Below are 26,903 nucleotides of genomic sequence, written 5' to 3'. Positions count from 1 at the left end.
AGTTTACAAGTTTAGCGAGGACAACCTGGGAGGAGTAATGTTTAAGAGAGGGCATGTTGATGGTGAGTGCTGAAAGTTTCTAATGAAGTGATTTGTACGATAAGTATTCCCGCCACCAACGTGTCTCCCCAGCGTTTCCCAACCACGGTCAGGTGACTGTTCCAGGAAAGATTAACAAAGTTTTACAATTACAGATTTAAGTAAATACATGTAATGTTGTAATCTTAGTCTCAAATATCTAAAGTATAAATACTGTTTACATATTTTAATCATTCTGGTACCCATATACACAAACAAAAATTCCCGGGGTGTGTGTGTGAGAGGTCGGGGCGGGTCCTACTTTGCATTTTTTCACATTTCCCAGGGGGTTCTTGTCCTCATTAACTGTAAAAAAAATGAGGAATTACTGTATATTTTTTTAATCCTCATCCACAACCTGCAGGTGTGCAGGGAAGAGATTATTTTTGATGAAGAAGTCGGGCGAAGAGAGCAGGTGAGCGGGCAGGCAGGAGTCGGTACACAGGAGAACAATCAAAGCAGGCAGAAGTAACGAAGGAGTCAGGCTTACAAGGTTAGTTGGAGAACAGGCGAAGGTCGGTACACACAGGTTGACGATCAGGGATACGAGTGTGCTGGAACGGGTCATGAAGCTCCACGAACTGGCGCCGGCCAGTCATATAAATACACAGCATAATCAGGCTGCATGAGGCGCAGCTGTGCACCTCCCAATCAGAGCAACCGCGGACACCCGCACAGCCCAGGCTGGAGCGGCAGGATCATGACAGTTACTGTGAAACGGTTTTGCACTGCTATTTCCAAGTTTTTATGAACACCACATGGCTCGCAGGTGTGGGAATATAGGGAGACTCACAGAGGTAGAGCTAATTTTCATGTTCTATTTGTGACTTGGTTGTTCTAGTGTCAGCTACAGCACACACCAGTGACAATGTGTGGCTTGACTGTAACTATGCTGTATGTATTGATTATTCATGATTTCTACTTGTACAGCATGCTTTATAAACATACATTATTATCATTAATGTTCACAATTATTACCTTAATATTTTCTCCTCTTCAAAACATTATCTTACTTTACCTGTTCTTGATGCTGATGCACAATGTTGTGTTGTTCCTCATTAAACTGGTTCAGTTTCTGTCGCAACAAATGGCAGCACTGCTCGATGTCCTGAGGGGAACAACTGTAGGAATAGTTAAAAAAAAAATGTTTTACAGATGACAAATTGCTTCATGCTATCTAAGCATGCCTAAAAAGTAGTGTGAAAAAGCATTGCACCCTTTCTCACATTTTTATACTTTTGGATTGTTTCCCCACTTGAATGGAAAGGAAAGCAAAGCAAATTTATTTGTATAGCACATTTCATACACAAGGTAACTCAATGCAATTTACATGATTAAAAGAATTCAAATATAGAAATAACATTTGAAAAAAAATAATTAAAATAGCTTTCGTTCCAAGAACTGTCACTGAAAACTGGAAGTATTCTAAAATGCATGAGAAAAAGGTTTTTAATCTGGATTAGAAAACACTCAAACTTCTATTGGCAAATTCATTCAATTTTTTTTTCGGCATAATAGCTAGATGCTCCTTCACCATGTTTGCTTTGGACTCTGCACCCCATAATCAGACCAGACCAGAATCAGTCCATCTCAGAGCACTACTGGGTTTATATCCCATTAGCATTTCTTTCATGTATTTAGGACCTAAATTATGTAGTGATTTATAGACCAGTAGCAGAACTTTAAAATATATTCTAAAATTGACCGGAAGTCAGTGTAAAGACTTTAGAATTGGAGTCATATGCTCTAGCCTTTTCGTTCTGGTCACAGCTGTCTTTTTGGGGAGACCAGTCAGAAGACCATTACAATAGTTAAGTCTACTTGCGATGAAAAGCATGGATGAGCTTCTCCTGGTCTGAATGACACATGCAAGCCTTCACTCTAGATTTGTTCTTCAGAAGGTAATTGATAATGGTGGTTGATTTGATATGACTGTTAAAGGTCAGTTCGGAATCTATCAGAACACCCAGCTTTCGGAGTTGATCTGTGCTTTTTAATTTATGAAGAGCAATCCTTTTTCTCCATGGCCAAAAACAATTACTGTATCACAGTTTTGTTGTGGTTTAGTTGAAGGAAATTTTGGCTCATCCAGTTATTTCACTGATTTAGACAGGGGCACAACACCTAAATTGAACCATAGTAATCTGGAGATGCAGCTACATAAAACTGTGTCTCTTCTGCATTATGTCACTGCCATTTGTTGAGATTGAGAACTTCCAATGGTTAAAAAACAGCTCCTTAAGATCAAACAAATTCAAATCGACAACTATATCGGAAGTGAACTGAAAATGCTGTTTTGAAAATGATTTCATTTCTTGAAAAAAACGTACAGTTACTTTGCTCTGGATGAAAAAGTAATTCATTGTCACTGATTGCCGAGAGACTTGTTGAATCTATAAATCACTTCATCAGAAACTCTCGAGAATATCAAGGTAGGAATAACTGAAAGTAATTATCGTACATCTTCCAATAAAGAAATGCTTGGCTTTGGTTGAGATAACGTGGCAGCCGCAAAATAGTTGATATAGAATATCTGAAACAAAAATTAATGTGGAAGGACTGGAAGTTTGTAGAAAGCCAATGTCCTAAAATAAAACATCTAAATTTGTGGATAACACAATATGGCTTTGCTGAACAGCCCGACACACACAAAATACATATAGTTAAGCTGCAGACAAAAATGATAAAAAATGAATTAAAAAAAATGGACTCAAGATGATGTGAAAACAGCCATAGAACGTATCACATCTCAGAAAGTGGATGTAACAGAATTTGTCCAGGGAATGGAAGACTTGAGAAAATTAGACTGCCAGACCAAAACAAAACAATGAACCACTTGAAGAAGATAGAAGCAGAATGATTGCAATTTTTAAAGCAAACAGCTGTATTCCTGAAGATCACACTCCGGGAGTGTGTATCAAGAGCATTTAAAAAATGCTTTTCATGCTAATTCAAATTATCTGAAAAAACAATGGATTGAAAAACAATGGGTTGACAAACCAACTGGCAGCCTGGAACAGTATGTTAACCAAGCACTACATGCAGAATGAGTGCTACAAAATAATAAGAAAGTTGACACCTTTCTGACAGTGAAAGGAGAAATTTATGGAGCTTTATGCGAAACATTTAATAATCATGGCCGCAGATGAGGAAGAGGCAGGAGAAAAGTAATAGGGAAGGGACGTGAATTTGATCAAAAAAATTATTTGCTGGTGTTATGGAGAAAAAAAAGTCACATTATTTGTGTGGTTGCCCCAAAAACAAAACACCCACCACCACATGACTAGAGCAGCCATCTTCCCATCAAAATCTCACAACCGATGCTCAAGAAGCAGACATTGAACTAAATTTTCAGGAAATTCTTGCACTAGACGTGGCTAGACCCGAGGTCAAACTGAGAATGAACGGGAAGTCAATTAAATTTTTGTGTGACACAAGGGCGTGTAAAACAGCATGTAAAGAGAGCATTCCATTATGGACTATGTCAGGAAAGGAAGTGTTTGTCAGAAAAGTTCAGGGAAAGCTCTCTGGAGTCTGCCGAAACAAATCCTGTGTGGGTGTTGGACCCCCTGGGAGAGTTGTGTTTTTTGACAATGCCCATGGTCCCAGATTGCCCCGCAAATTTGTTGGGAAGAGATGGCTTGCTAAAACTAGGACTTAGTTCCCTCTTCAACAGGAAATGTAGAAGTAAAAAGAAAAAGGAATTACTGGGAGGACAGTTGAATGGCTTACATTATAGAAACCCAGCACTCGATTATTACACCTAAGATATTCCAAACAAACCTACCACAAGAACAGGAGATCATTTGCTGCAAACAGCTTGAGATATGATTGAACAACCACAAGATGAAATGGGAAGTGAGTCACTGCATGTGACTAGCATAAGATAAACTTATCACAGGCCACACCAGCCCAAAATCATGATTGGTTTTCTGTACTCAGTATATCAGTAGTGGTGGCAGGAACAAAACTGACTGACAAACTAAATGCATTACACAAGGAATTGACACCACCACACACATCATTGAAATAAAGAAACATACTGAACAGGAGTGGAGAAGTTTGGGACAATTTGTATTTGTAGCACATAATGTTTTTGATTGGACAGAAAAAGAACCAGATTTGGATTGGGACGACTGCACTGTAGAGACAATCCCTTAATGGACAGTGTTAAACAATCTGAGACCAGATGCTGCTGTATTCACAGTGGTATCAAAATCTACACAGACAATTCTGGAAAAAGAGAGGAATAGTGACAACTGCAGGAAAATCAGTGACACATGCATAACTACAATAAAATTTGCTCATAGCACCTCAATTACCAAAAGAAATAGTCATATGTACATGTGCAGCACACACATCAAATACCGACAAAGTATCACAAGGAAATACATTTACAGATAAAACAGCAAAAGAAGTAGCAGCCAAAACCTTTATGGGATTATTTTAGCATGTAACAAATGAAGACATACTTTCGGCTGATGTGTTAATCAAAATGCAACAACAAAGTTGACCAGCAGAACTAAAAATGTGGAAAAATAAAAGTGCTGCATTACAAAATGTAATTTATGTCAGCATAGACACAAGACCCATCTAGCAAAAAAACTTTTTAAGTGGGCGTTTACTTGTTTACTTGAGTTCATTTGTCTACTGTAAAGGTTGTTAATGCTAAAAAGTAGCTTTTATTGGCCATTTTTAAGATAGCGGGTCTCATTCCCACTGCGAAGACCGTAGTAGTCTGGTTACATGTGGCAGTGGTCTTTAGAACCCTTCCGTCTCAACCCAGTAAAGAAAACAACCCGAGTGAGGTATTTAGGGGAGTGAGACTGGTGTCATAATCGTGATTAAGCAGTTACATTTTGCTCTTGGGTGTTCGATGAAAACACTATTTATTTTAATTTTTTATTCGAGTGATACCTGTGGGAACCACCCACAGTCCCAGAAAAACAAATTGGATAACTACATCCCAAAAAAATAATTCAAGTTCATTAAAATGACATGGTAGGTCCGTTAATATTCAACCACATTCTATAATAATCAGGCAATGAGATTTGCAAGTGTTACAATATGTGTACCAGTGAATGGAAGTAGGGCTTATGTGTCTTCCAAAACTACCAAATTCCCTGGGTAGAGTTGTGCGGGTCACAAACTGCAATAACTTGCCTTTGAAACAGTTTTGAGGTTCAAGGGAGTGACTGTTTATTTACACACTAAATTAGATGTAGAAAAATAGTTTCAAATCACAAGAAGCATTTCCGGACAAAATATTAATTGGCTCCTCATAGTAAAACAAACAGCAAAAAGTTGTTCAAAAGATTGTGTCGTCTGCGTGGGTCCACAGAAGATACCAGTGCTATTAAATAACAAATGCAAAAGAAAAACAAAAAGTTTTCTAATGATGTGTCACCACAAAATTTCACATGCATCAAATTGACAGGAACTATCATAAGGTGGGTGCAGATTTATAGTGTCTGAAAATACCCAAAGGCTGGTGAAGATTTAGTAATTTTAATTATATTTTTGTTCATATGGTACCTCTGGGCACCTGTAAAGCTGACAAAAACACATAACAGAACCAACAATTACAATCAGTCAACTATGCCTACCACAAATAAAGAGGCACAACCTTAATTAAAAAAAAACACTAACTATACAGCAGTCACTTAGGATGCAGCTAAAATGGTAAACTATAGTTGCATCACCTGCATGGGCCCGAGGCCACGACATGTCATTCAAGCAGATATCCCAACACAGTGTACCATGGAGATAATGACTAAAACTCCCAACACCACTTGTCAGAAATAAAATAGTGTTTATCCAACAACTAAGGCAGTAAATGATAAAACAATATTTTCTACTGATGTTCCATTGGTTAACTTCTCCTGTGTTAACTTTACAGGGACAGGTATTAAGTCTCAACAAAACATGGTGTCATGATATCCACCAGCAAACTGCCCCACTGCTCCCATGCAGCGATGTGTGGTGGTGGGTGTGTTGGTCAAAAGTTGTATGACACACTGATAAATGCATCAGGAATGTGTGCACTGGTATCACTGCTCTTATTTGTGACAGTGTTTCCATCCAAAGCAGATGATATACAAATGGCCGCATCTATCTTTGGACCTCCCCTCGGTCCCTCCCGAATGCCCTCTTAGAAAAATGGAAATCCGACATACATTGATGCATTGGCACCCCACGAGGCGTACCAGATGAGGATAAATTGGCTACCCAGATTGCTGCAGGATGGGAATCAATCTGACTATGGATAACCCCGAATAAAAATGCTGACAGAATCAACTACATACATTACAATGTACAGAAGCAGGCTTTATTACCATAAGAGAACAACGAGCTGCAACCTCACTCATGGCGTTCCAGAACTGCATAGCAGTCAACATGCTACTGGCCAAGAAGGGTGGTGTCTGTTCAATGTTCAGTGACCAGTGTTGTACGTTTATTCCATATAACACAGCACCTGATGGTTCACTCACAAGGCCCATTTATGGCCTCCGCACCCTGAATGACAAGATGAAGGAGTAATTTGGTGTGAACACATCAGCCCGGTCTGAGTCTTGTCATGTCTGTGATGCACTGCTCTGACGTCATGTCCGATGTGATGCCCCCACCACAACATGACAAACTTTTACTCACAGGTAAAATGGATGATGTGTCTCTCTAACCACCTCCAACTTGTTCTGGCCACAACGTCACAGATCATTTTTTATTTACACAACAAACGTGATAAATAAAGCAATGGTGAGTCAATAAACAACCGTGAGCAAACAAAGTAAACACGAGTCAATGTAAGCATATTAAGCTTAGCAAAAGGGCATTAAAAGCAAAAACAAAAGAGCCAATATGAGGTACATACTGTCTCCTTCTTTTCCTTTCGGCTTGTCCCGTTAGGGTTCGCCACAGCGTGTCATCTTTTTCCATCTTAGCCTATCTCGTCCATCTTCCTCTCTCAACCTAACTGGTCTCATGTCTTCCCTCACAACATCCATCAACCGTCTCTTTGGTCTTCCTCTCGCTCTTTTGCCCGGTAGCTCCATCCTCAGCACCCTTCTATCAATACACTCACTCTCTCGCCTCTGAACATGTCCAAACCATCTAAGTCTACTCTCTTGAACCTTGTCTCCAAAACATCTAACTTTGGCAGTCCCTCAAATGAGCTTATTTCTAATTATATCCAACCTGCTCACTGCGAGCGAGAACCTCAACATCTTCATTTCTGCTACCTACAGTTCTGCTTCCTAATGTTTCTTCAGTGCCAGCATCTCTCATCCGTACATCATGGCCGGCCTCACCACAGTTTTATAAACTTTGCCCTTCATCCTAGCAGAGACTCTTCTGTCACATAACACACTAGACACCTTCCACCAGCTGTTCCAACCTGTATGGACCCGTTTCTTCACTTCGTTTCCACACTCACCATTGCTCTGGATTGTTGACCCTAAATATTTCAAGTTGTCCACCCATGGTATCGCTTCTCCCTGGAGCCTCACTCTTCCCCTTCCACTCCTCTCATTCACACATATATGTTCTGTTTTATTTTGGCCAATCTTCATTCCTCTCCTTTCCACTGCATGTCTCCATCTTTCTAAATGTTCCTCTGCCTGATCCCTGCTTTCAATGGATATCAAAATATCATCTGCAAATATCATGGTCCAAGGGGATTCCAGTCTAACCTCGTCTTTCAGTCTATCCATTACCACTGCAAACAGGTTCGCTAATCTCTTTCCTTGGATGACTTCCTGTATTTTGGGGTTCCACCACCAAATCTCCTTCTCCCCTTTCCTACCAGACCTACCTGTCTCTCTGATCACCTTGGCTGTAGTAGTCCAGTCTTCCGGGAGCTTCCCCTGTCCACCGAGACCCTGTCTCACCTCTTTCCGAAAGGCCACACAACATTCTTCCTTTCTCAGCTTCCACCACATGGTTCTCTGTTCTACCTTTGTCTTCTTAATCTTCCTACCCACCACCAGAGCCATTCTACACACCACCATCCTATGCTGTCGAGCTACACTCTCCCCTACCACTACTTTACAGTCTGTAACCTCCTTCAGATTACATCGTCTGCACAAAATATAATCCACCTGCGTGCTTCTACCTCCACTCTTGTAGGTCACTATATGTTCCTCCCTCTTCTGGAAATAAGTGTTCACTACAGCCATCTCCATCCTTTTTGCAAAGTCCACCACCATCTGTCCCTCAAAGTTCCTTTACTGGATGCCGTATTTACTCATCACTTCTTCATCGCCCGTTTCCTTCACCAATATGTCCATTACAATCTGCACCAATCTCAACTCTCTCTCTGTCTGGGATGCTCAGAACTACATCTAGTTCCTTCCAGAATTTCTCTTTCAACTCTAGGTCATATCCTACCTGTGGGGCATAGCCGCTAACCATATTATACATAACACCCTCAATTTCTAATTTTAGCCTGATCATTTGATCTGATACTCTTTTCATCTCCAAGACATTCTTAGCCAGCTCTTCCTTTAAAATAACCCCTACTCCATTTCTCTTCCCATCTACTCTGTGGTAGAATAATTTAAACCCTGCTCTTAAACTTCTAGCCTTACTACCTTTCCACCTGCTCTCTTGGATGCACAATATATCAACCTTTCTCCTAATCATAGTGTCAACCAACTTCTGAGCTTTTCCTGTTAAAGTCCCAAAATTCAAAGTCCCTACACTCAGTTGTAGGTTCTGTGCATTACTCTTTTTCTTCTGACGACGAATCCGATTTCCTCCTCTTCTTTGTCTTCACCCGGTCTGAGTGGTGGGAAAAATGTTTGGCAAATATAAAAACTTAGTGTTCTCTGTCCTAGTTTATATAGCTGTTTGCAGCTATTCTTACATTTTGTGGATGTTATTGTATTCCCTGGATAAGGGCATCACTTAACCAACTTATAACCACTGCTATTGCCCCGAAAAATTGGCAGAAATATATCCACTCTTGGCACAACTAGGCATTGACAGTGATATTTTTACCACGATGACGTTATGACTTCTCTTCCAGACCTGTTCTGATTCAGAAGATTACAAGTGATTAGTGCTATATTTTCCTCCAAGTGTAACTTTGCTCTCCTCTAATTAACTTTCTGACTGCAATGAAGAATGCTTTGCTCTGCTCCAATTAAGAAACTATTTCTGCCTGCAATGAAGAATGCTTTGGTCTGCTCTAGATAAGGTGGTAGAAAATGTAGGATAAACATGGGGGAAATGTAGGAATAATTGTGAATATAATTATCATACATCTGCTTCAAATAAAGAAATGCTTTGAACTGCTCTAGATAACGTAGCAGCCACTTAGCAGCAGATAGCACAAGAACATCTACTCATCAGAACTGTTAGAACCAGGAGCACCTGTTGTGTGTTAAAGAAATGATGACCACACATGTGCTCCGCAATCTTCCACACACATGCACACACACATGAACAAACGGGTACACTTTGTTTCCAACTATGTTTTGCTCCCCCGTCTCCTTCTTGTAACATCCACGTAAATAAGGGGCATTTTGAAACCAAATAAATAGAGGTGCTGAGGGAGAGGATAATCAGAGAGTGCAGTGGTGAATTGTACAATCTCCTTACTAGCTGTCAGACTTGAACTGGTGTCTTTGATTCCTTTTTGTCTGCTTTAATGAATGTCTAATTGGTAAACCTGACAATCAAATTGGACAAAAGATCTCAAAAAGCTTCAACAGAATGACATCCAAATAAATTCCAGAACAAATGAGAAATACAGTAATTAACTGTTTACAAAGGGTTACAAAAGCCATTTAAAATTTTAAGGTTCCAGCAAACTATAGGGAGAGTTATTACCCTCACATGTAGAAAACACATGTTGGATAGTATTAAAAATGAGCTCATTTGAGGGACAGCCAAAGTTGGATGTTTTGGAGACAAGGTTCGAGAGAGCAGACTTTGACATGTCCATCGGCCAGAGAGTGAGTATATTGGTAGATGGGTGCAGAGGATGGAGCTGCCAGATAAAGGAGCATGAGGAAGACCAAAGAGAAGGTTGATTAATATTTTGAAAGAAGACGAAGGAAGCTGGTGTTAGAGAGGAGAATGGAGGAGATAGACTAACATAGAAAAAGATGACACGTTGTGGCGACCCCTAACGGGACAAGCTGAAAGGAAACGAAGAAAATGCAGAAAACACAGAATAATGACTCATGCCATGAGTGGCTAGCCTACAAATATTACCCCAGGAGAACAGCAATAAGTCATCCAGGATGCCACAAAGAACTCAGGACAATTTCTAAAGAACCGTAGGCTTCCCTTACCTCAGTTAAGGACAGTATTCATGACAACAATGAAGAAGAGATCTGGTAAAAATGGTATCCATGGTATAGTTCCAAAGCCAAAACCACTGCTGCTGACCAAAAAGAACATAAATACTCATGTAATTTTCCCCCCAAAAAATTAAATAAATAAATTTAAAAAAAAAAGTGATTCTCAAGATTTTTCGGATTATATTATAAAGAAAGAATGAAAGATGAAATTTGACCATTTTTGAAGGTGTATGTCTTGTTCCATTTGGCGTAAATGGAGCACAGCATTTCAGGAGAAGGGAATTGTCAAACATAATGATGATGCTGATGGTGTTGGGTTGCTTTGCTCCTTAAAAACCTGGACAACTTGCTGGGATTGAGGGAACGATGAATTCTGCTCCAATAGAGAATCCTGAAGGAGAATGTTCATCCATCAGTCTGTGACCTCAAGATGAAGTGCACTTGGGGTTGTGCAGCAAAATAAACACATCGGCAAGTACACTTCTGAATGACTTAAGCAAACAAAGTGATGGATTTGGAGTGGCCTAGTCCAAGTCCAGAGTTAAATCCAACTGAAATGCAGTGGCATATCCAAAACAAGGCCCTTCATGCTTGCGAACTCAATTTTTGTTGTTGTTGTTTGAATTAACAATTCTGTAAGAAAGGGTCGGTGAAAACAGGGATGTGAAAGATTGTCAGTAATAGAAAATGCTGATTTCAGTTGTTGCTGCTGAGGATGGGGTTATTGGGTTTTGGGAGTGGGGGGGGGGGATCCTTTGCAACACCAGGCCAGGTAACTTTTTTTGTTTCCTTATTATAGGAAATCACCATTTAAAAACAAATTTAAATTCATTTGGGTGATATTTTTTATTTACACTTGATAATTTTAAAAATGGGAAATTACACAAAAATAAAAGGATTTATTAATGGGGTTAATACTTTTTGATACCGCTGTATGAGAAAACATGAGGTGCACTGAGGAGTTTTGCCATTCCATATTTTTGTTGTTCATCAAAATTATAACAATCATGTTGCGAACATGGCATTTCCAACAGAGGTAACACAGAATGACTATAAACTGGATTTGTGGATGCTCCCCCATGGTGAGATGGTCTTAGTTGCTCCTAAAACTAATTAACAGTTATCTTTGAAGTCTGAACTTCCTCACCAATCCAGACAAATCAAAATGCTGAGGAGACATCAAATGGACTACAAGGTCGCTGCTTCTTGTAAAATCTTGATTCCAAGAACATGGACGCAGGGTGCCACCCACTGGCATTGAGAGGAATCGCAAGTAGTGTGACCAGTGTCAATGATAGAAAATGTTATATTTCATATTTCACTGCAGAAATATTCTAAATATATTCCTTGATCTCAGTGTCAGGGTGTCAACTCTAAGATTTCAAGGTTTTCGGAATGAACAGATTTTGAGAATTGTAGCTTACTTTTGATTTAAAACTGTCAAATGTGATTTTGAACCGTTAGCAACTGATCTGACAAGTTAATCTTTGCGTGAGAGAAAAAATGTTGCCAGTGATTTAGTTTATGATTTGAAACTTGCAATAATTCAAATTGTAGACTTGAGCCACATCTATTGGCTCCTCCTCCTTTTAGATTTGCTCTGAGCATACTTAAATGCTGACAGTCTTTTATCTCTCTCTCTATCTTTCTGTTCCTCACGGGTTATCTTCCCCTGCTCGTAGTACACCTGCTGGGTGGCCATGGCCCACCACCCACCCCTTTTGCTTTTGTTCAGGCTAAGTCACCACAAGAGGCTGGGTTGTGGATAGACTTGGCTTCCCAGCCAATCGTGGCGACAGCTATGTGATTCTGCCAAAACGCGGCTTATATAGAAAATAAGGCAGATGTGATTGAGGACAGCATGTGGACGTTAAAGGGGACAGCGGCTATGTGACCTGAAGTATAACCCAGCGACGCCTTGAGGAGTAATGCACCCCCTTGCTGAGCAGATACTCCTCAACACCATTGTTATAAATGTCTCTTTAGTATTCATCTCTGTATTGGCATTCACCATTGTTATGTCTCCTTAGTATTCGTCTCTGTACTGGCATCCACCATTTTTATGTTTATCTTAGTATTTGTCTTTGTGCTGGTAATGTCGTCTGTTCCTTCATTTGCTTTATAATCTTGTGACCCTTTTGTTTTAAGAAACTAATAAAAGAGGGGCACTGGTGAGACTGACTCATAATGGGTGTTGGTGTTGCAGCTGGTCAGTCAAACCTCTAGAGCCAAGTTGAAGACCTCTGTTGTTCCTTCATTTGTATAATTCATCCACCGGTTGGGTTTAAACCTAACAGTAGCATTTGAAGTACATGTTTAGTTTCAATAATTTCTTCAGTTATTGTTTTGGTTGTTTTGTTCTCTGCTGGTTGTGCTGTTCTGTTTGCTGTGGTGTGATGATTTTGGTTTGGTGTAACACCGTGAGTGTGCATGGCCTGCTGACTGGTGACTTGCCTGCACCTGTCATGTGAGAGAAGGAAAATCTTGTTCTTCTGCTTACAAAAACAAATGTGCAATTTTTCCTTACTGCCTCGTGAGCATCACAGTATCTTTTAGCTATGCTATGCTTTTCCATGCCTGCGCCCAATAATCCAGTTCGTCTTATGTATGTGTTAGATAAAGAAATAAAGTAGCCCCTATAATGGAATGCACCTTTTACTAGGGTGCGTCTTATGGTCGTGAAAATACTGTAACCACAAGATGCAATTTTTGGGCGAGCTACTGAAACTTATTTCAGTGATGAATGTTACCTGACAATGTTAAAAAAAAGTGAGAAATAATTTTAGCTTATAATTCTATCTATTGTAAACAACAAATGTGACATCATATTTGCAATATGGCAGTTCCGGGGACAATATGGTCACATTATTAAGTGTTAAGGTTTCCAGTGTTTTTTTCCTTTTTTCCTTCCTTTTGCGCCTTACAAGACGTATCAAAAATGAATACAAGATTACCTTTGAAAACATCATGTAGCCAGTGTTTAAAATGACATCTTGATTTAGATGTCAGAACAGTCCTTGGCTAAGTGGGTCAAAATTTACAAATCATGCGATGCTTCATTTTTATGGTGGTGGAATGACTTTAGTTGCAGAGTGATTGTCTCCCAACATGAAGGTTGTGGGTCCTAAGCCCATTTGACCATAGCAATGTTCCCTTGATCAAGATACTGACCCTATGTTGCCCCTGATACTGCATCATAAGCTGGTAAATGGCGAGACAATGTTAAAGTGGTTTGAGTGCATTGAAGGTGTGAGAGGGCTATGGCAGCGAAACGGCATTTATAATTTGTACATAAAAGATAACTATAACAGATGTGTTTATTTCTCAAGGTACTTCCACCTGTAGGGATTTGCGAGTTTGGGCGCTACACGTGTTCACGAGTCAAGGAAGATATGACCAATGATTAGAAAAAGTTAACAGCAAATTGACTTATTACAAAGGAATGTGCAGTACAGACATCCGGGTCTTATCTAGGTATCTGCTGCACACGAGACATGTGTCTTCTGACAGGATACCCAAAGAAGAAGACAAAAGCAGCCAGTAACACAAGATTTTATATGTATGGGTACATGGTAGAAGTGGCTGTCCCCCGCAGTCAGATCCTGGGCCGGGATGGTAACTTTCTGCTCCTTATCTGGTGTCGTTCGTCTCCACGGCAATGCCTGGGAGAGGAGGATGGCGCCAGCCGCTTTTCTGCATACAAAGATCAAGGACAACCACCGGCTCCACAACACATCCTTGTCTGATTAGCAAATGGGAAACAGTTTATCCGTTGATTAAATGTATAAGGTCATATTTAAGCAAATAATGTAAGTCCAATAAAAGTAAAAGTCTTCACTCCCTCATCCCCAAAACTTGATTGTTAGGTTGATTGAAGACTGTAAATCAGGGGTGTCAAACTCATTCTTGCTCAGGGGCCACATTGAAGAAAATCTATCACTAAGAGGGCTGGACCAGTAAATCATGGGCTAAATATACCAAGATATATTATTTTTTGTTTAATTCTGAGGAAAAAAAACAATGTCTCAGTGATTCAAAAAAATCATATAATAGAACACAACCATATCACAATGTCATTTTTCAGGCAGAAATATATATAGAAATAATCATGTTCCCTAAAGAGCTACAACCGTATATGACATAATACTGCATAACATGCTTTAAATGCAAGACGCTCCATCCATTCTGCGGGATTAATTCTAACACTGGTTTTCTTACGTGAACTTTCCTATTTCTTCTTGTAAATCAAAGAAATGCCTCAGCAAAGCAAAGCAAAGCACCTCAGTTTAACCTCGTTACCTTAATGTGGTATGGCACACCAAAGATGTGGTCTTTCTCTGAGAAGGCTGTCAAACTGACGGTGATTCAGGCTTCTGCATCGGATAATAACAGTTTTGATGACCACAGTCATTACGTTATCCATGTTTAATGACTTGCAACACAAAGGTTCCTAGTGCAAATAATGAAAAGTCCAAAAATTACATCTTCCATTTGCTAATAGCACCCTCTCTATGAACACCTCTCTGAGGGTGTGTTCCAACGAGTGAGGGATCACACTCCTCAGCCTCCCTGGTAAGCTCTACTCAGGGGTACTGGAGAGGAGGTTCCATCGGGATGTCGAGTCTCGGATTCAGGAGGAGCAATGTGGTTTTCGTCCTGGCCGTGGAACAGTGGACCAGCTCTACACCCTCGGCAGGATCTTCGCCGGTGCATGGGAGTTCGCCCAACCAGTCTACATGTGTTTTGTGGACTGAGAGAGGCGTTCGACCATGTCCCTCGGGGAGTCCTGTGAGGGGTTCTTCAGCAGTATGTTGTACCGAACCCCATGATACAAGCTGTTCGGTCCCTGTACGACCGATGTCAGAGTTTGGTCCGCATTGCCGGCAATAAGTCGGACTCATTTCTGGTGAGAGTTGGACTCTATCAAGGCTGCCCCTTGTCACCGATTTTGTTCATAACTTTTATGGACAGAATGTCTGGTTTGCTGGCCTCAGCATTGCATCTCTGCTCTTTGCAGATGATGTGGTTCTGTTGGTTTCATCAAGGCATGATCTCCAGCTGTCACTGGAGCGATTCGCAGGAGAGTGTGAAGCGGCTGGGATGAGAATAAGCACCTCCAAATCTGAGAGTCTGGTCCTCAGTCGGAAAAGGGTGCCGTGCCCTCTCCAGGTCGGGGATGAGATCCTTCCCCGTGTTGAGGAGTTCAAGTATCTTGGGGTCTTGTTCACGAGTCAGGGAAGAATGGAGCGGGAGATCGACAGTCGGATCGGTGCAGCATCTCCAATGATACAGACTTTGTATCGGTCCGTTGTGGTAAAGAGGGAGCTCAGTCGAAAGGCGAAGGATGATCCAGGACACGTTGGACAGACTATGTCTCTCGGCTGTCTTGGGAATGCCTCGGGATCCTTCCGAAAGAGCTGGAAGAAGTGACTGGAGAAAGGGAAGTCTGGGTACCCCTGCTGAAGCTATTTCCCCTGCGTCCCGACCCGGAAAAGCGGTAGATAATGGATGGATGGATGGATGCATGGACAAGTAATGCTACGAGCAAAAGCTAGTTCCACAACAACAGGTCTACCCATTGTCAGAGATAATCTATCACGAAAGTGGCCATTTGTCAGATACGGGAAACTAGGTCAAAGTTCGCGGACTTTTATTCATAAGTACTTTTTGGGGGGTAAAAACATTGAACAAGATATGCATTTTATGGTACAGTTGAACGTATATTTTTGTCTAGATAAGATAACTTGAGCTTGAAAATGTGTGTTACATACACTTTAAACCACAATGAAAGAGTTTTTAGTTATTTGCTCTAAGGGAAGTGTCAATACGTGATTTGAAAATGACAGTTATGTAAATAATGGGACTACTCACAATATTTTTGTTTTCAATAACATTCAAAACAAAAAGGTATGTAAATCATGCAGTCCATTCACAATATTTTTTGTCAAATCATTTTCACGACGTATTTACAAATGGATATTAATAAAAAAATTCTTAATACTTGCACTAAATCAGAATCATTGTAATGTTCCCCTTGATGAGACTCAAACATTCATAATATTTCTTATCACACTGAACATACACACAAGAAACACTTAAATGTGTGTGTTTTTCTGCTTTGGTCTCAAGTTACGCCCCCCAAAAAAAGAGTCATCAGGTACACTGATACAGTGAGCTATTTTAAAATTTGTCTTACCTGTGAGGCACAAATGTTTTAAGAGCAAAGTTCATGTCCACTCTGTTTCCATAACGTCGCCAACCAGGGTCCTGGATGATAAGGGCTTTTGTTCCTCCAGTCTTACTAAGGTCTGGTTTCACTCCTGAAAATGTAGGCATTGCACATGTGACACATAATGATCAGATTATTGATAAACGTGTTGCTTTTCTATTACTTTGCTTTTGGTTTTCTTATAAATGAGCAGAATTTTGCATGCTCTGCTCTATAAATCAATAACATTACACTAACTCACATTACAGCAGTAGCTTGTTGAGTCACAATAGTTGTGAAACTACAGTATTCTGTGTTTATCTGCCTAACTATTATACTGTCCCCCAGTGGCCAAGTTGCACACACCAGAAGGAGTCACAATAAATTCATAATGGGACTCTGTTTTCATTACGAGCGCAAATCCAGCACTGCGAGGAGGCAGGCTTTTGGTAATTCCGTAGAACGGCATACCCCAGTGCATTAAAATTGTGACTTCTGTGCTATTCTGGGCATCACCACAGTTCATTCAATCCTGTCCAATTGAAGCAGGTTCTTTCATCGTCTTAAAGAGCTGTGCAATTAGTCTTGCATGGCGCATTTTTTAGATACAAAAGAGAACTCAGCAACACAAACTTAATCGGAGCGTTGAATATCAGTGGTACACCCTCATTAGTCGATTAATTGATCGAGCTGGTGAAAAACTGCTGGGGATCTAAACATTTCTGTGGACCTCACTGATCTAAAGTAGTGTTCAAAATAATAGCAGTCAATGTGATTTAACCAGATTAATCCATGTTTTCAGTATATTTTTTTTACTGCTACATGTCAAACAAGTTACCAGTCGGTGCTGTAGAGTCTCAGAAAACCAAACAAGAACCAGCATTCATGATATGTGCACTCTTAAGGCTGTGCAATTGGGCAATTTCTTGAAAGGGGCGTTTTACAAAGATAGCAGTCTGCTTTTGACTTTACAAAGACTAAACTGTTTTGTTCAAACTTTTTTGTTTCAAGGATTTACCCATCCATAATGTGGGAGAGTACCTGTTTAACATGCATTTCTCCTTGAAAGTTTGAAGAAAATGGGTCGCTCAACACAGTGTGCAGAAGAACAGCGTACTTTGATTAAAAGTTTGATCAGAGAGGGGAAATCTTAGGAAGAGGTACAAAAAATGATAGGCTTTTCAGGTAAAATGATCTCTACTCCCTTAAAAGGAAAGGAAAAACCGGAGACACAAGACAGAAAAGAGAAGATAACCATCAAAATGGATCGGAGAATAACCAGAATGGCAAAGGGTCAGCCAATCGTCAGATCCGGGATAATCAAAGACAGTCTGGAGTTTCCAGTAAGTACTGTGACAGTGAGACGACGTCTGTGTGAAGCTAATCTATTTACAAGAATCCCCCCGCAAAGTTCCTCCATTTAAAAAAAAAAAAAAAAAAGTATGTGCAGAAGAGGCTACAATTTGCCAAAGAACACATCAACTAGCCTAAAGAAAAATGGAGGAACGGTTTGTGTACTGATGAGAGCAAAATTCTTTTTAAATCCAAGAGTCAAGTCATGTTGCTTTATGCTGAAGAGAACATGACCTTGAAAGGCATGCTTCAACAAGAGAATGACCCAAAACACACGAGTAAACATGCTAAGTCCTGGTTCCAAACCAACAAAGTTAAATTCATGCAGTGGCCAGCCAAATCCCCGGACCTTAATCCAATCGAGAATTTGTGAAGTGACATAAAAAATGGTCTTTATGAAAGCAAAACTAAGCAATATGAATGAAATGTGGAATGTCGGCATGGAATCTTGGTGGCATGGAATAACAGATGGATGTGTCACAAGTTGGTTGACTCCATGTTATGAGTGTCTATTTTTAATTATTCATTCTTTATTTCTCTTTCTTACACACTTTATTACATCGTGTGATACGGACCTCTTGTGTTAGGTTCTGAAAGAAGGGTACTCAATTACATCGGACGGGAATCTTTGTGGAACTTTCGAGAAGTGCCTATTTAAAGTGCCACTGACACCTAAATATACATTTTAAAATAGGTATTGCTATCAAAACTACATATAATAATACTTACTACTACTACTTACTTTTTGCATTACACTTTGATGATAATAGGAGTAAGAAAATGTGAACTGGGAGCGTTTTATTAAAGCGGAAAGTAGCGAAAGTATGACTCAACATCCAAGTGGTGGTCGTATTGTCTGTGAAATCATTTGCAGATGTCAGACTGGGGCAGCTGCCATAGAAAATGCTGTGCCAAATGCTATGGAAGGTGAACAATTGCGATTTTCAGATTCTTCTCACTGAATACAGAAGAGAAGAGAACCTCTCAGAAGCGAGTGACGCAACCGGGGCCATTTTACCATTTAGTTTCAAGCCATATTAAGACGATATGCGGATCACTTCTAACTGAAAGCAGACTCCCCGACAGACAGAAGAGGAGGACGAGGAACCCGATTAAATATTCAAGATGACTGGCCCATAATTGTTCAATTTACTAACCCTTTTACAAGTCTTGTGTATGTAGTTGTTAGAATTATTTTATCATCCTTGCCGGAATCATTCTCTTTGCGAGTGGCTGTGTGACCTAGTGTGTGACCCAGCGACACCTGGAGGGGTGGTGCACCCTCCTGCTGACTTCAAAGCAGATACTCCTGAACACCATAAACATGCTGTAAAACAGATGCCCTGCTGACATCTAGCAGGTTTATCAGGACAATGCTTCAGCTTTGAAGAAATGTTTACTTTAGTATTTGTCTTTGTGTTGCCATCTGTTTCACTATTTGTACTTAGTGAATTTGTAACCTTATACCCATTTGACCTGAGAAAGAAATAAAAAGGGCACAACGGCAAGGCTGACTCAGAACGGAAGCTGGAGTTGCTGCTGGTCAGCCAGACCGATTTCTCCCCGTATGGGCAATATTGAAGATCTCTTCTGTACCTTCATTTGCATATTTAGTCCAGCAGTTGGGTTTAAACCTGACAGTAGCCTACTCAGGAGAACCCATATGAAAGTAAGTACGTCAGGGGTGCCCAGACAGTGGTGGCTGGTGGGGGTGGAGATCCTTTCTCCTCCTGCGCTACCACTAACGGCAGCTCGCTTGCATCAACACATTTACCACCTTTGACTTACATACTTTAAGTTATTATGACACGGATCTTTTGTTACGTTCTGAGGGAAGGATTACATCGACGGTTGCGGATTTATAGAATGTTTCTATAAGAGGATGGCTGTCAACAGAGCTTTTTATTAATACTGCTGCTTTTGGACAATTTTTAACCACAAATCGGATCTTTTGGAAATGTGTGAAGAGTGAATCCATCCTCCAGAGTGTTCAAGCAAAATCCAACAACACAACGAGCCAGCATTTTGGCTAACACGCAGAAAAAACAGCTAATTTCTTGCCGGTAAAATAGGTACAGACACTCGACCCTGCTGATGTAGGTGTCTGCAAAATAACGTCACTTCCTGGTTCTTGTTCAAATCGAGTGAATCTTCATGGAGGGAGATTGGGGGAGGGGGGGGGTTAAAAAAACAATCAACATATGGCAACATTCTAACGTGTTGTGAACAAACGGATGGGTCCACTGTCTTTTTTTTTTTTAATTTATCGACATACTAAATTTCATGTTTTATGTCTCAGTGGCACTTTAAGAATGGGATGGATTTCCGACGGGGCTTCTGACAACCGACGGCTGCTTCAGACAAGTAACGACTCACTTTCCACCAACCTGTTTTTCTGCCTCGCGTCTTTTGGACATTTCTGGATGTTGGAAATAACATTCACCTACAAGGACATTAGTTTGGACTGTGGTGACGATACGTTTCCGCTCGTGAGCTTGTCTTACACTTAATTTGTTTTTGAAACTATTTTGTGTGAGTTTGTTATTGTATTATATTGTATTGCATTGTGTATGATTAAATTGTCTAAATGCAATACAACTGCTTTGTTATATTTTGCTGGTTTGACCATGGGGATTGATTCTAAATACACACTCCTGAGCCTCCCTGTAAGGTTTATTCAGTGGTCTGTCCAGAAGTCGAATCTCACATTCAGGAGGAGCAAAGTGCTTTTCGTCCTGGCCGTGGAACAGTGGACCAGGTCTTCACATTCGGCAGGGTCCTCGAGGGTGCAAGGGAGTTTGCCCAAACTGTCTACATGTATCTTCTGTACTTGGAGAAGGAATTCAACCATGTCCCTTGGGGAGGCTTGTGGGGGGGTCCTTTGGTAGTTTGGGGTACCAAACTCCCTGATATGGACTGTTCTGTCAATTTACGTCCGGTGTCAAGAGATTTCAACATTGCCAGCAGAAACTCTGACTCGTTTCCAGTGAGAGTTAGGACTCTGCCAAAGCTGCCTTTGTCACCGATTTGATCATAATTTTTTTGGACAGAATCACTTGGAGCAGCCAAGTAATAGAGGGTGTCCGGCACCAGCCTAAAGTTCTTGTGCCCACATAGGGCTGCGTTTAAGGCAGGGGCTGGGAACCTTTTAGGCTGAGAGAGCCATAAATGCCAAATATTTTAAAATATAATCTCAAAAGAGGCACGCAATATTTTAATACCTAAATACAAGTGTTTTTGCGGATTTATGTAAGACAAACACTTTGAGTGCAATGAGCCTCTGAATTCTTTTAAATAACTGTTATGATGTTGCTAACCATGAAAAAGTACTCTTACTATTAATACGACTTCTGGTGCTGCCTGGTTTCGCTGATGGCGTTGTAGTCTGTTTCATATATCATGAGATTAAGCTTCATGCAGGCTTTGAGACTTCCATCCGACAATCCTGAACGTAATTCACTTTGATTTGCCATCATGATGGTACGATGATGAACAGTTCTTGCCGACAAAGCATGTATTTTATTTGTTTGATTATCTTGTCTTTATGTGAAGTTCTCAAGCACAAATGCTTTGGCATAATCCAATGAATGGCTGTGAATGGCTTTCGATTTCTCACAATTACTAAAGCACCAGCAACGAGGACCTGCTCCGGCCAGATCCGATATTCAAAGGGACTTCCAGGCTACATTTATTGCTCCTGCTTGGGCTCTCCTCCGCTAGCCCTAGTGGCACAGGCTGGTCACAGCGCCCCTTCTACCTCGATATCACCCCGTCATCCTTGACTCCCGACAGTCTCTCATTGCCTTCTTCTACTACTTCTTCTCTTCGGAGAACTACGGAGCTTCCCTCATGCGAGTCTAGCACTTCTGAGGACCATCCTCAGGCACCTTAAGTGACTCAACAACAACAACAACACCATGAGCAACATTATCTGAATTCCATTCAACTTCTTGGGACCAAACACGAATTTGCTCCTGACAAGCTTGGAGTCTGGAAAGTAGCTCTTGACGTGCTGTCTTCCTGTTGTCCCCCAGGAGATATTTTCATGCAAACACAGTAAGGCCAGGTGTGTTGAAGTAGGGCTTATATTTGAGCATTTCATCATTTCATTATTGTCTTGACAAAGTAGAAACACAGAACTTTCTCTCCACAAAGGCTGTCCAGTTTGCCGAAAAATGCAGTGCTCATCTGTTACAACTACTGCAAGACAAACTGTCTCTTCCACATATGCGTTGTTAACGTGACAGAAATGACATGTAAATTATGTCATTATGAGGGCTCTGCAAGCTATATGCAACCATCAAAACAGCCAGTTATGGCTCACAAGCCATAGGTTCCCAATCGCTGGTTTCAGGGATGAATCTACAAAATGTTCTTTTTTTCTCTGATTCTCATCAATTGAAAAAAAAAAAAACAATTGAGAGATTATTTGATTTTTAAAATAATTGTGAAATACAACCCTGGCAGAATCATTTTCACATTTTTTTCCCGCATGACATTTATACATTAGAAGAGGAGGGATTTATCAACATGCTGTAATCTTTTTAATATGACATGCTGTAATCTTTTAACATGAGGCATGTGTTTCCAAGAGACAAATATTTCCACAGGTTGCCTTTCCTCACATGCACAACTCTATATCAGAATCCGAATCAGGTCTAAAAGTTAAGTATGGAAATAACTTATTTTCCTTTTGACTTGTCCCGTGAGGGTCGCCACAGCGTGTCATCTTTTTCCATCTAAACCTATCTCGTGCATCTTCCTCTCTAACACCCACTGTCCTCATGTCCTGAGCTCATTTCTAATTCTATCCAACATGTTCACTCCCAGCGAGAACCTCACCATCTTCACTTGTTCTACCTCCAGTTCTGCTTCCTGTTCTTTCTTCAGTGCCACCATCTCTAATCCGCACATCATGGCTGGCCTCAACACTGTTTTATAAACTTTGCCCTTCATCCTAGCGGATACTCTTCTGTCACAAAGTACACCAAACACGTTCCGCCAACTGTTCCATCCCGCTTGGACCCATTGCTTCACTTCCTTACCACACTCACCATTGCTCTGTATTGGTGACCCCAAGTATTTGAAGTCATAGCTATATCTTCTCCCTGGAGCTTCACTCTTTCTTCTCCACCCCTCTCATTCACACACATATATTCTGTTGTACTACGGCTAATCTTCATTCTTCTCCTTTCAGTGAGTACCTCCATTTTTCTAATTGTCCCTCTGGCCTGTTCCCTGCTTTCACTGCAGATCACAATACCATCTGCGAACATCATGGTCCAAGGGGAATGCAGTCTAACCTCGTCTGTCAGCCTATCCATTTACTACCGCAAACAGGAAGGGGCTCAGCGCGGAATCCTGACACAGTGCCACCTGAACCTTAAATTCTTCTGACACACCAACGGCACATCTCACCGCTGTTCTGATACCCTCATACATGTCCGGCAGTATTCTAACATATTTCTCCGCCACACCAGACTTGCGCATGCAGTACCATAGTTCCTCTCTTTGCACTCTGTCATAGGCTTTCTCTAGGTCTGCAAAGATACAATGTAGCGCCTTCTGACCTTCTCTGTACCACGAGCATCCTCAATGCAAATACTGCATCTGTGGTACTCTTTCTAGGCATGAAACAATACTGTTACTCGCAGATACTTACTTCCGTCCTGAGTCTAGCCTCCACTACTCTTTCCCATAACTTCATTGTGTGGCTCCTCATCTTTATTCCTCTATAGTTTTCACAGCTCTGAACATCGGCTTTTTTCTTAAAAATGGGGACTAGCACACTTTCCCTCCATTCTTCTGGCATCTTCTCTCCCTCTAGTATTCTATTGAATAAGTTGTTCACAAACTCCACTGCCACCTCTCCAAATTGCTTCCATACCTCAACTGGTATGTCATCAGGACCAACTGTCTTTCCATTTTTCATTCTGTTTAGTGGCTTCCTAACTTCGCCATTACTAATCACTTCCTGGTCATTCACGCTTGCCTCCTCTACTCTACCTTTTCTCCCATTTTCTTCAATCATTAACTTCTCAAAGTACTCTTTCCATCTACTTACCACACTACTGGCACCAGTCAACATATTTCCATCGCGATCCTTAATCACCTTTACTTGTAAACACATCCTTCCCATCTCTATCCCTCTGTCTGGCCAACCTGTTCTTTCATATCCAACCTGGTGTACATGTCATTATATGCCACTTGTTTAGCCTTCACCACCTCTACCTTTGCTCTACGTCGCATCTCAATGTATTCCTTTTGCCTCTCCTCAGTCCTCTCCGTGTCCCACTTCTTCTTTGCTAATTTCTTGCCTTGGATGACTTCCTGTATTTTGGGGTTCCACCACCAAGTCTCCTTCTGTCCTTTCCTACCAGAAGGCATCCCAAGTACTCTCCTGTCTGGCTCTCGAGTACCTTGGCAGTAGTATTCTGGTCTTCTGGGAGTTCTTCCTGTCTATCTCGAGCCTGTCTCATCTCTTTTCCAAAGGCCACACAACATTCTTCCTTTCTCAACTTGCACCACCTGATTCTCTGCTCTACCTTTGTCTTCTTCGTCTTCCTACCCACTACTAGAGTAATCCTAGAGACCACCATCCTATGCTGTCAAGCTACACTCTCCCCCACCACTACCTTACAATCAGTAACCTCATCTGCACAAAATATAATCCACCTGCGTGCTTCTACCTCCGCTCTTGTAGGTCACTCTTATGTTCCTGCCTGTTCTGGGAAAAAAGTGTTCACCACAACCAATTCCATCCTTTTTTCGATGTCCACCACCATCTGACCCGCAAATTTCCATTGCTGAATGCTGTACTTACCCATCACTTCTTCGTCACCCCTGTTTCTTTTGCCAAAATGTCCATTGAAATCTGCAGCAATCACAACTCTCTCTCTGTCTGGGATGCTCAGAACTACTTCATCTAGTCCCTTCCAGAATTTCTTCTTCAACTCTAGCCCATACCTTACCCTAACCCTAACCCTCACCTCCAAGACATTCTTAGCCAGCTCTTCCTTTAAAATAACTGCCACTCCATTTCTTTTCCTACCTACTCCATGGTAAAATAATTTAAACCCTGGTCCTAAAACATCTAGCATTACTCCCTTTCCACTTGCTCTCTTGGATGCACAATACGTCAACCTTTCTCTTCATCTTCATGTCAACTAACTCCTGAGCTTTTCCTGTCATAGTCCCAAAATTCAAAGTCTCTATACACAGTTGTAGGGTCTGTGCATTCTTCTTCTTCTGCCGATTTAGCCACATTCCTCCTCTTTTTTGTCTTCGACCTACATTATCTGAATTTCTACCTACACCTTGTAGATTAACAGTTCCGGGGGCGGGCGTAATTAGCCCGAGCCATGACCTATCCATTATGGAATTCGTTTCATGAATGCTCATACGTTTGGCACAGTTTTACGCCGAATGCCCTTGCTGCCACAACCCTCTGCATTTATCCGGGCTTGGGACCGGCCTACTGGTTGCGCAGGAATTGTGCTCCCCTTCGGGCTGTAGACAGTCAAAACAAGCAACCAAATAAACAAAGTCAACACATAAGATACACAATTCACATACTACCTAATCTATGTTAAAGTCAAATAAAACAATCAAATAAACAGTCAGCACATAAGGTACACCAATCACATACAGTGAAGAAAAGTATTTAAACACCCTGCTATATTGCAAGTTCTCCCACTTAGAAATCATGGAGGCGTCTGAAATTTAAGAGATAATCTAAAAAGAAAAATGCAGAAATCACAATGTACGATTTTTTTCATGATTTATTTGTGTGATACAGCTGCAAATAAGTATTTGAACACCTGAGAAAACCAATGTTAATATTTGGTAAAGTAGCCTTTGCAATTAGAGCGGTCAAACATTTCCTGTAGTTGTTCACCAGGTTTGCACACACTGCAGGAGGGATTTTGGCCCACTCCTCCACACAGATGTTCTCTATATCATATAGGTTCCTGGGTTGTCGCTGAGAAACACATGGTTTGAGTTTCCTTCCAAAGATTTTCTCTTGGCTAGGCCACACCAGAACCTTGATATGCTTCTTACGGAGCCACTCCTTGTTTTTCCTGGCTGTGTGCTTCGGGTTATTGTTATGTTGAAAGACCCAGCCAGGGCCCATCTTCAATGCTCTGACTGAGGGAAAGAGGTTGTTCCCCAAAATTTCATAATACATGGCTGCGGTCATCTTCTCCTGAATACAGTGCAGTCGGCCTGTCCCATGTGCAGAAAAAACACCCCCAAAGCATCATGCTACCACCCGCATGCTTCACAGGTGAAATGGTGTTCTTGGGATGGAACTCATCATTCATCTTCCTCCAAACATGATTCGTGGAATTATGACCAAAAAGTCCCATTTTGGTCTCATCTGACCACAAACCTTTCTCCCATGACTCCTGTGTATCATCCAAATGGTCATTGGCAAACTTACGATGGGCCTTGACATGTGCTGTTTAAAGCAGGGGAACCTACCGTGCCATGCATGATTTCAAACCATGACGTCTTAGTGTATTACCAAAAGTCATCTTGGAAACGGTGGTCCCAGCTCTTTTCAAGTAATTGACAAAGTCATGTTGTGGAATCGTGGGCTGATTCCTCACCTTTCTCAGGATCATTGAGAACCCACGAGGTGATATCTTGAATGGGGCTCCACTCCGATTGAGATTGACCGTCATGTTTTGCTTCTTCCATTTTCTCATGGTTGCTCCAAGAGTAGACCTTTTTTCACCAATCTGCTTGGCAATTTCTCAGTAGCCCTTTCCAGTAGTGTGGCATTGTACAACTTTGTCCCTGGTGTCTTTGGACAGCTCTTTGGTCTTGGCCATGTTACAAGTTTGAGTCTGACTGAGTGTATGGAATGGACAGGTGTCTTTACGCTGCTAACGACCTCACACAGATGGATCTGATTCAGGATAATACATGGAGTGGAGGTGGACTTTTAAAGG

At 41.1% G+C, this 26,903-nt stretch overlaps 1 protein-coding gene and 1 long non-coding RNA gene across 2 annotated transcripts in view; one reads left to right on the top strand and one right to left on the bottom strand.

The window, feature by feature from the left end:
* LOC133510529 (uncharacterized) overlaps positions 1-20,408 on the top strand; it is a 67,893-nt gene extending 47,485 nt beyond the window's left edge. The window contains exons 2-3 of the long non-coding RNA XR_009797631.1: positions 17,806-17,936; positions 20,246-20,408. This is a non-coding gene — a long non-coding RNA (uncharacterized LOC133510529). The remainder of the gene's footprint in view (positions 1-17,805; positions 17,937-20,245) is intronic.
* agla (amylo-alpha-1, 6-glucosidase, 4-alpha-glucanotransferase a) overlaps positions 1-26,903 on the bottom strand; it is a 233,519-nt gene that overhangs the window by 121,563 nt on the left and 85,053 nt on the right. Inside the window, exons 8-9 of the mRNA XM_061838544.1 lie at positions 16,582-16,705; positions 1,097-1,199 (exon numbers count right to left, since the gene is read on the bottom strand). Coding sequence (XP_061694528.1) covers positions 1,097-1,199; positions 16,582-16,705 — 227 coding nt within the window. The remainder of the gene's footprint in view (positions 1-1,096; positions 1,200-16,581; positions 16,706-26,903) is intronic.

The sequence above is a fragment of the Syngnathoides biaculeatus genome, chromosome 13 (assembly GCF_019802595.1).
Source record: "Syngnathoides biaculeatus isolate LvHL_M chromosome 13, ASM1980259v1, whole genome shotgun sequence".
Lineage (NCBI taxonomy): Eukaryota > Metazoa > Chordata > Actinopteri > Syngnathiformes > Syngnathidae > Syngnathoides > Syngnathoides biaculeatus.
Note: the sequence above shows the minus strand (reverse complement) of the source record. Positions and strands in the feature narration are given on the sequence as shown.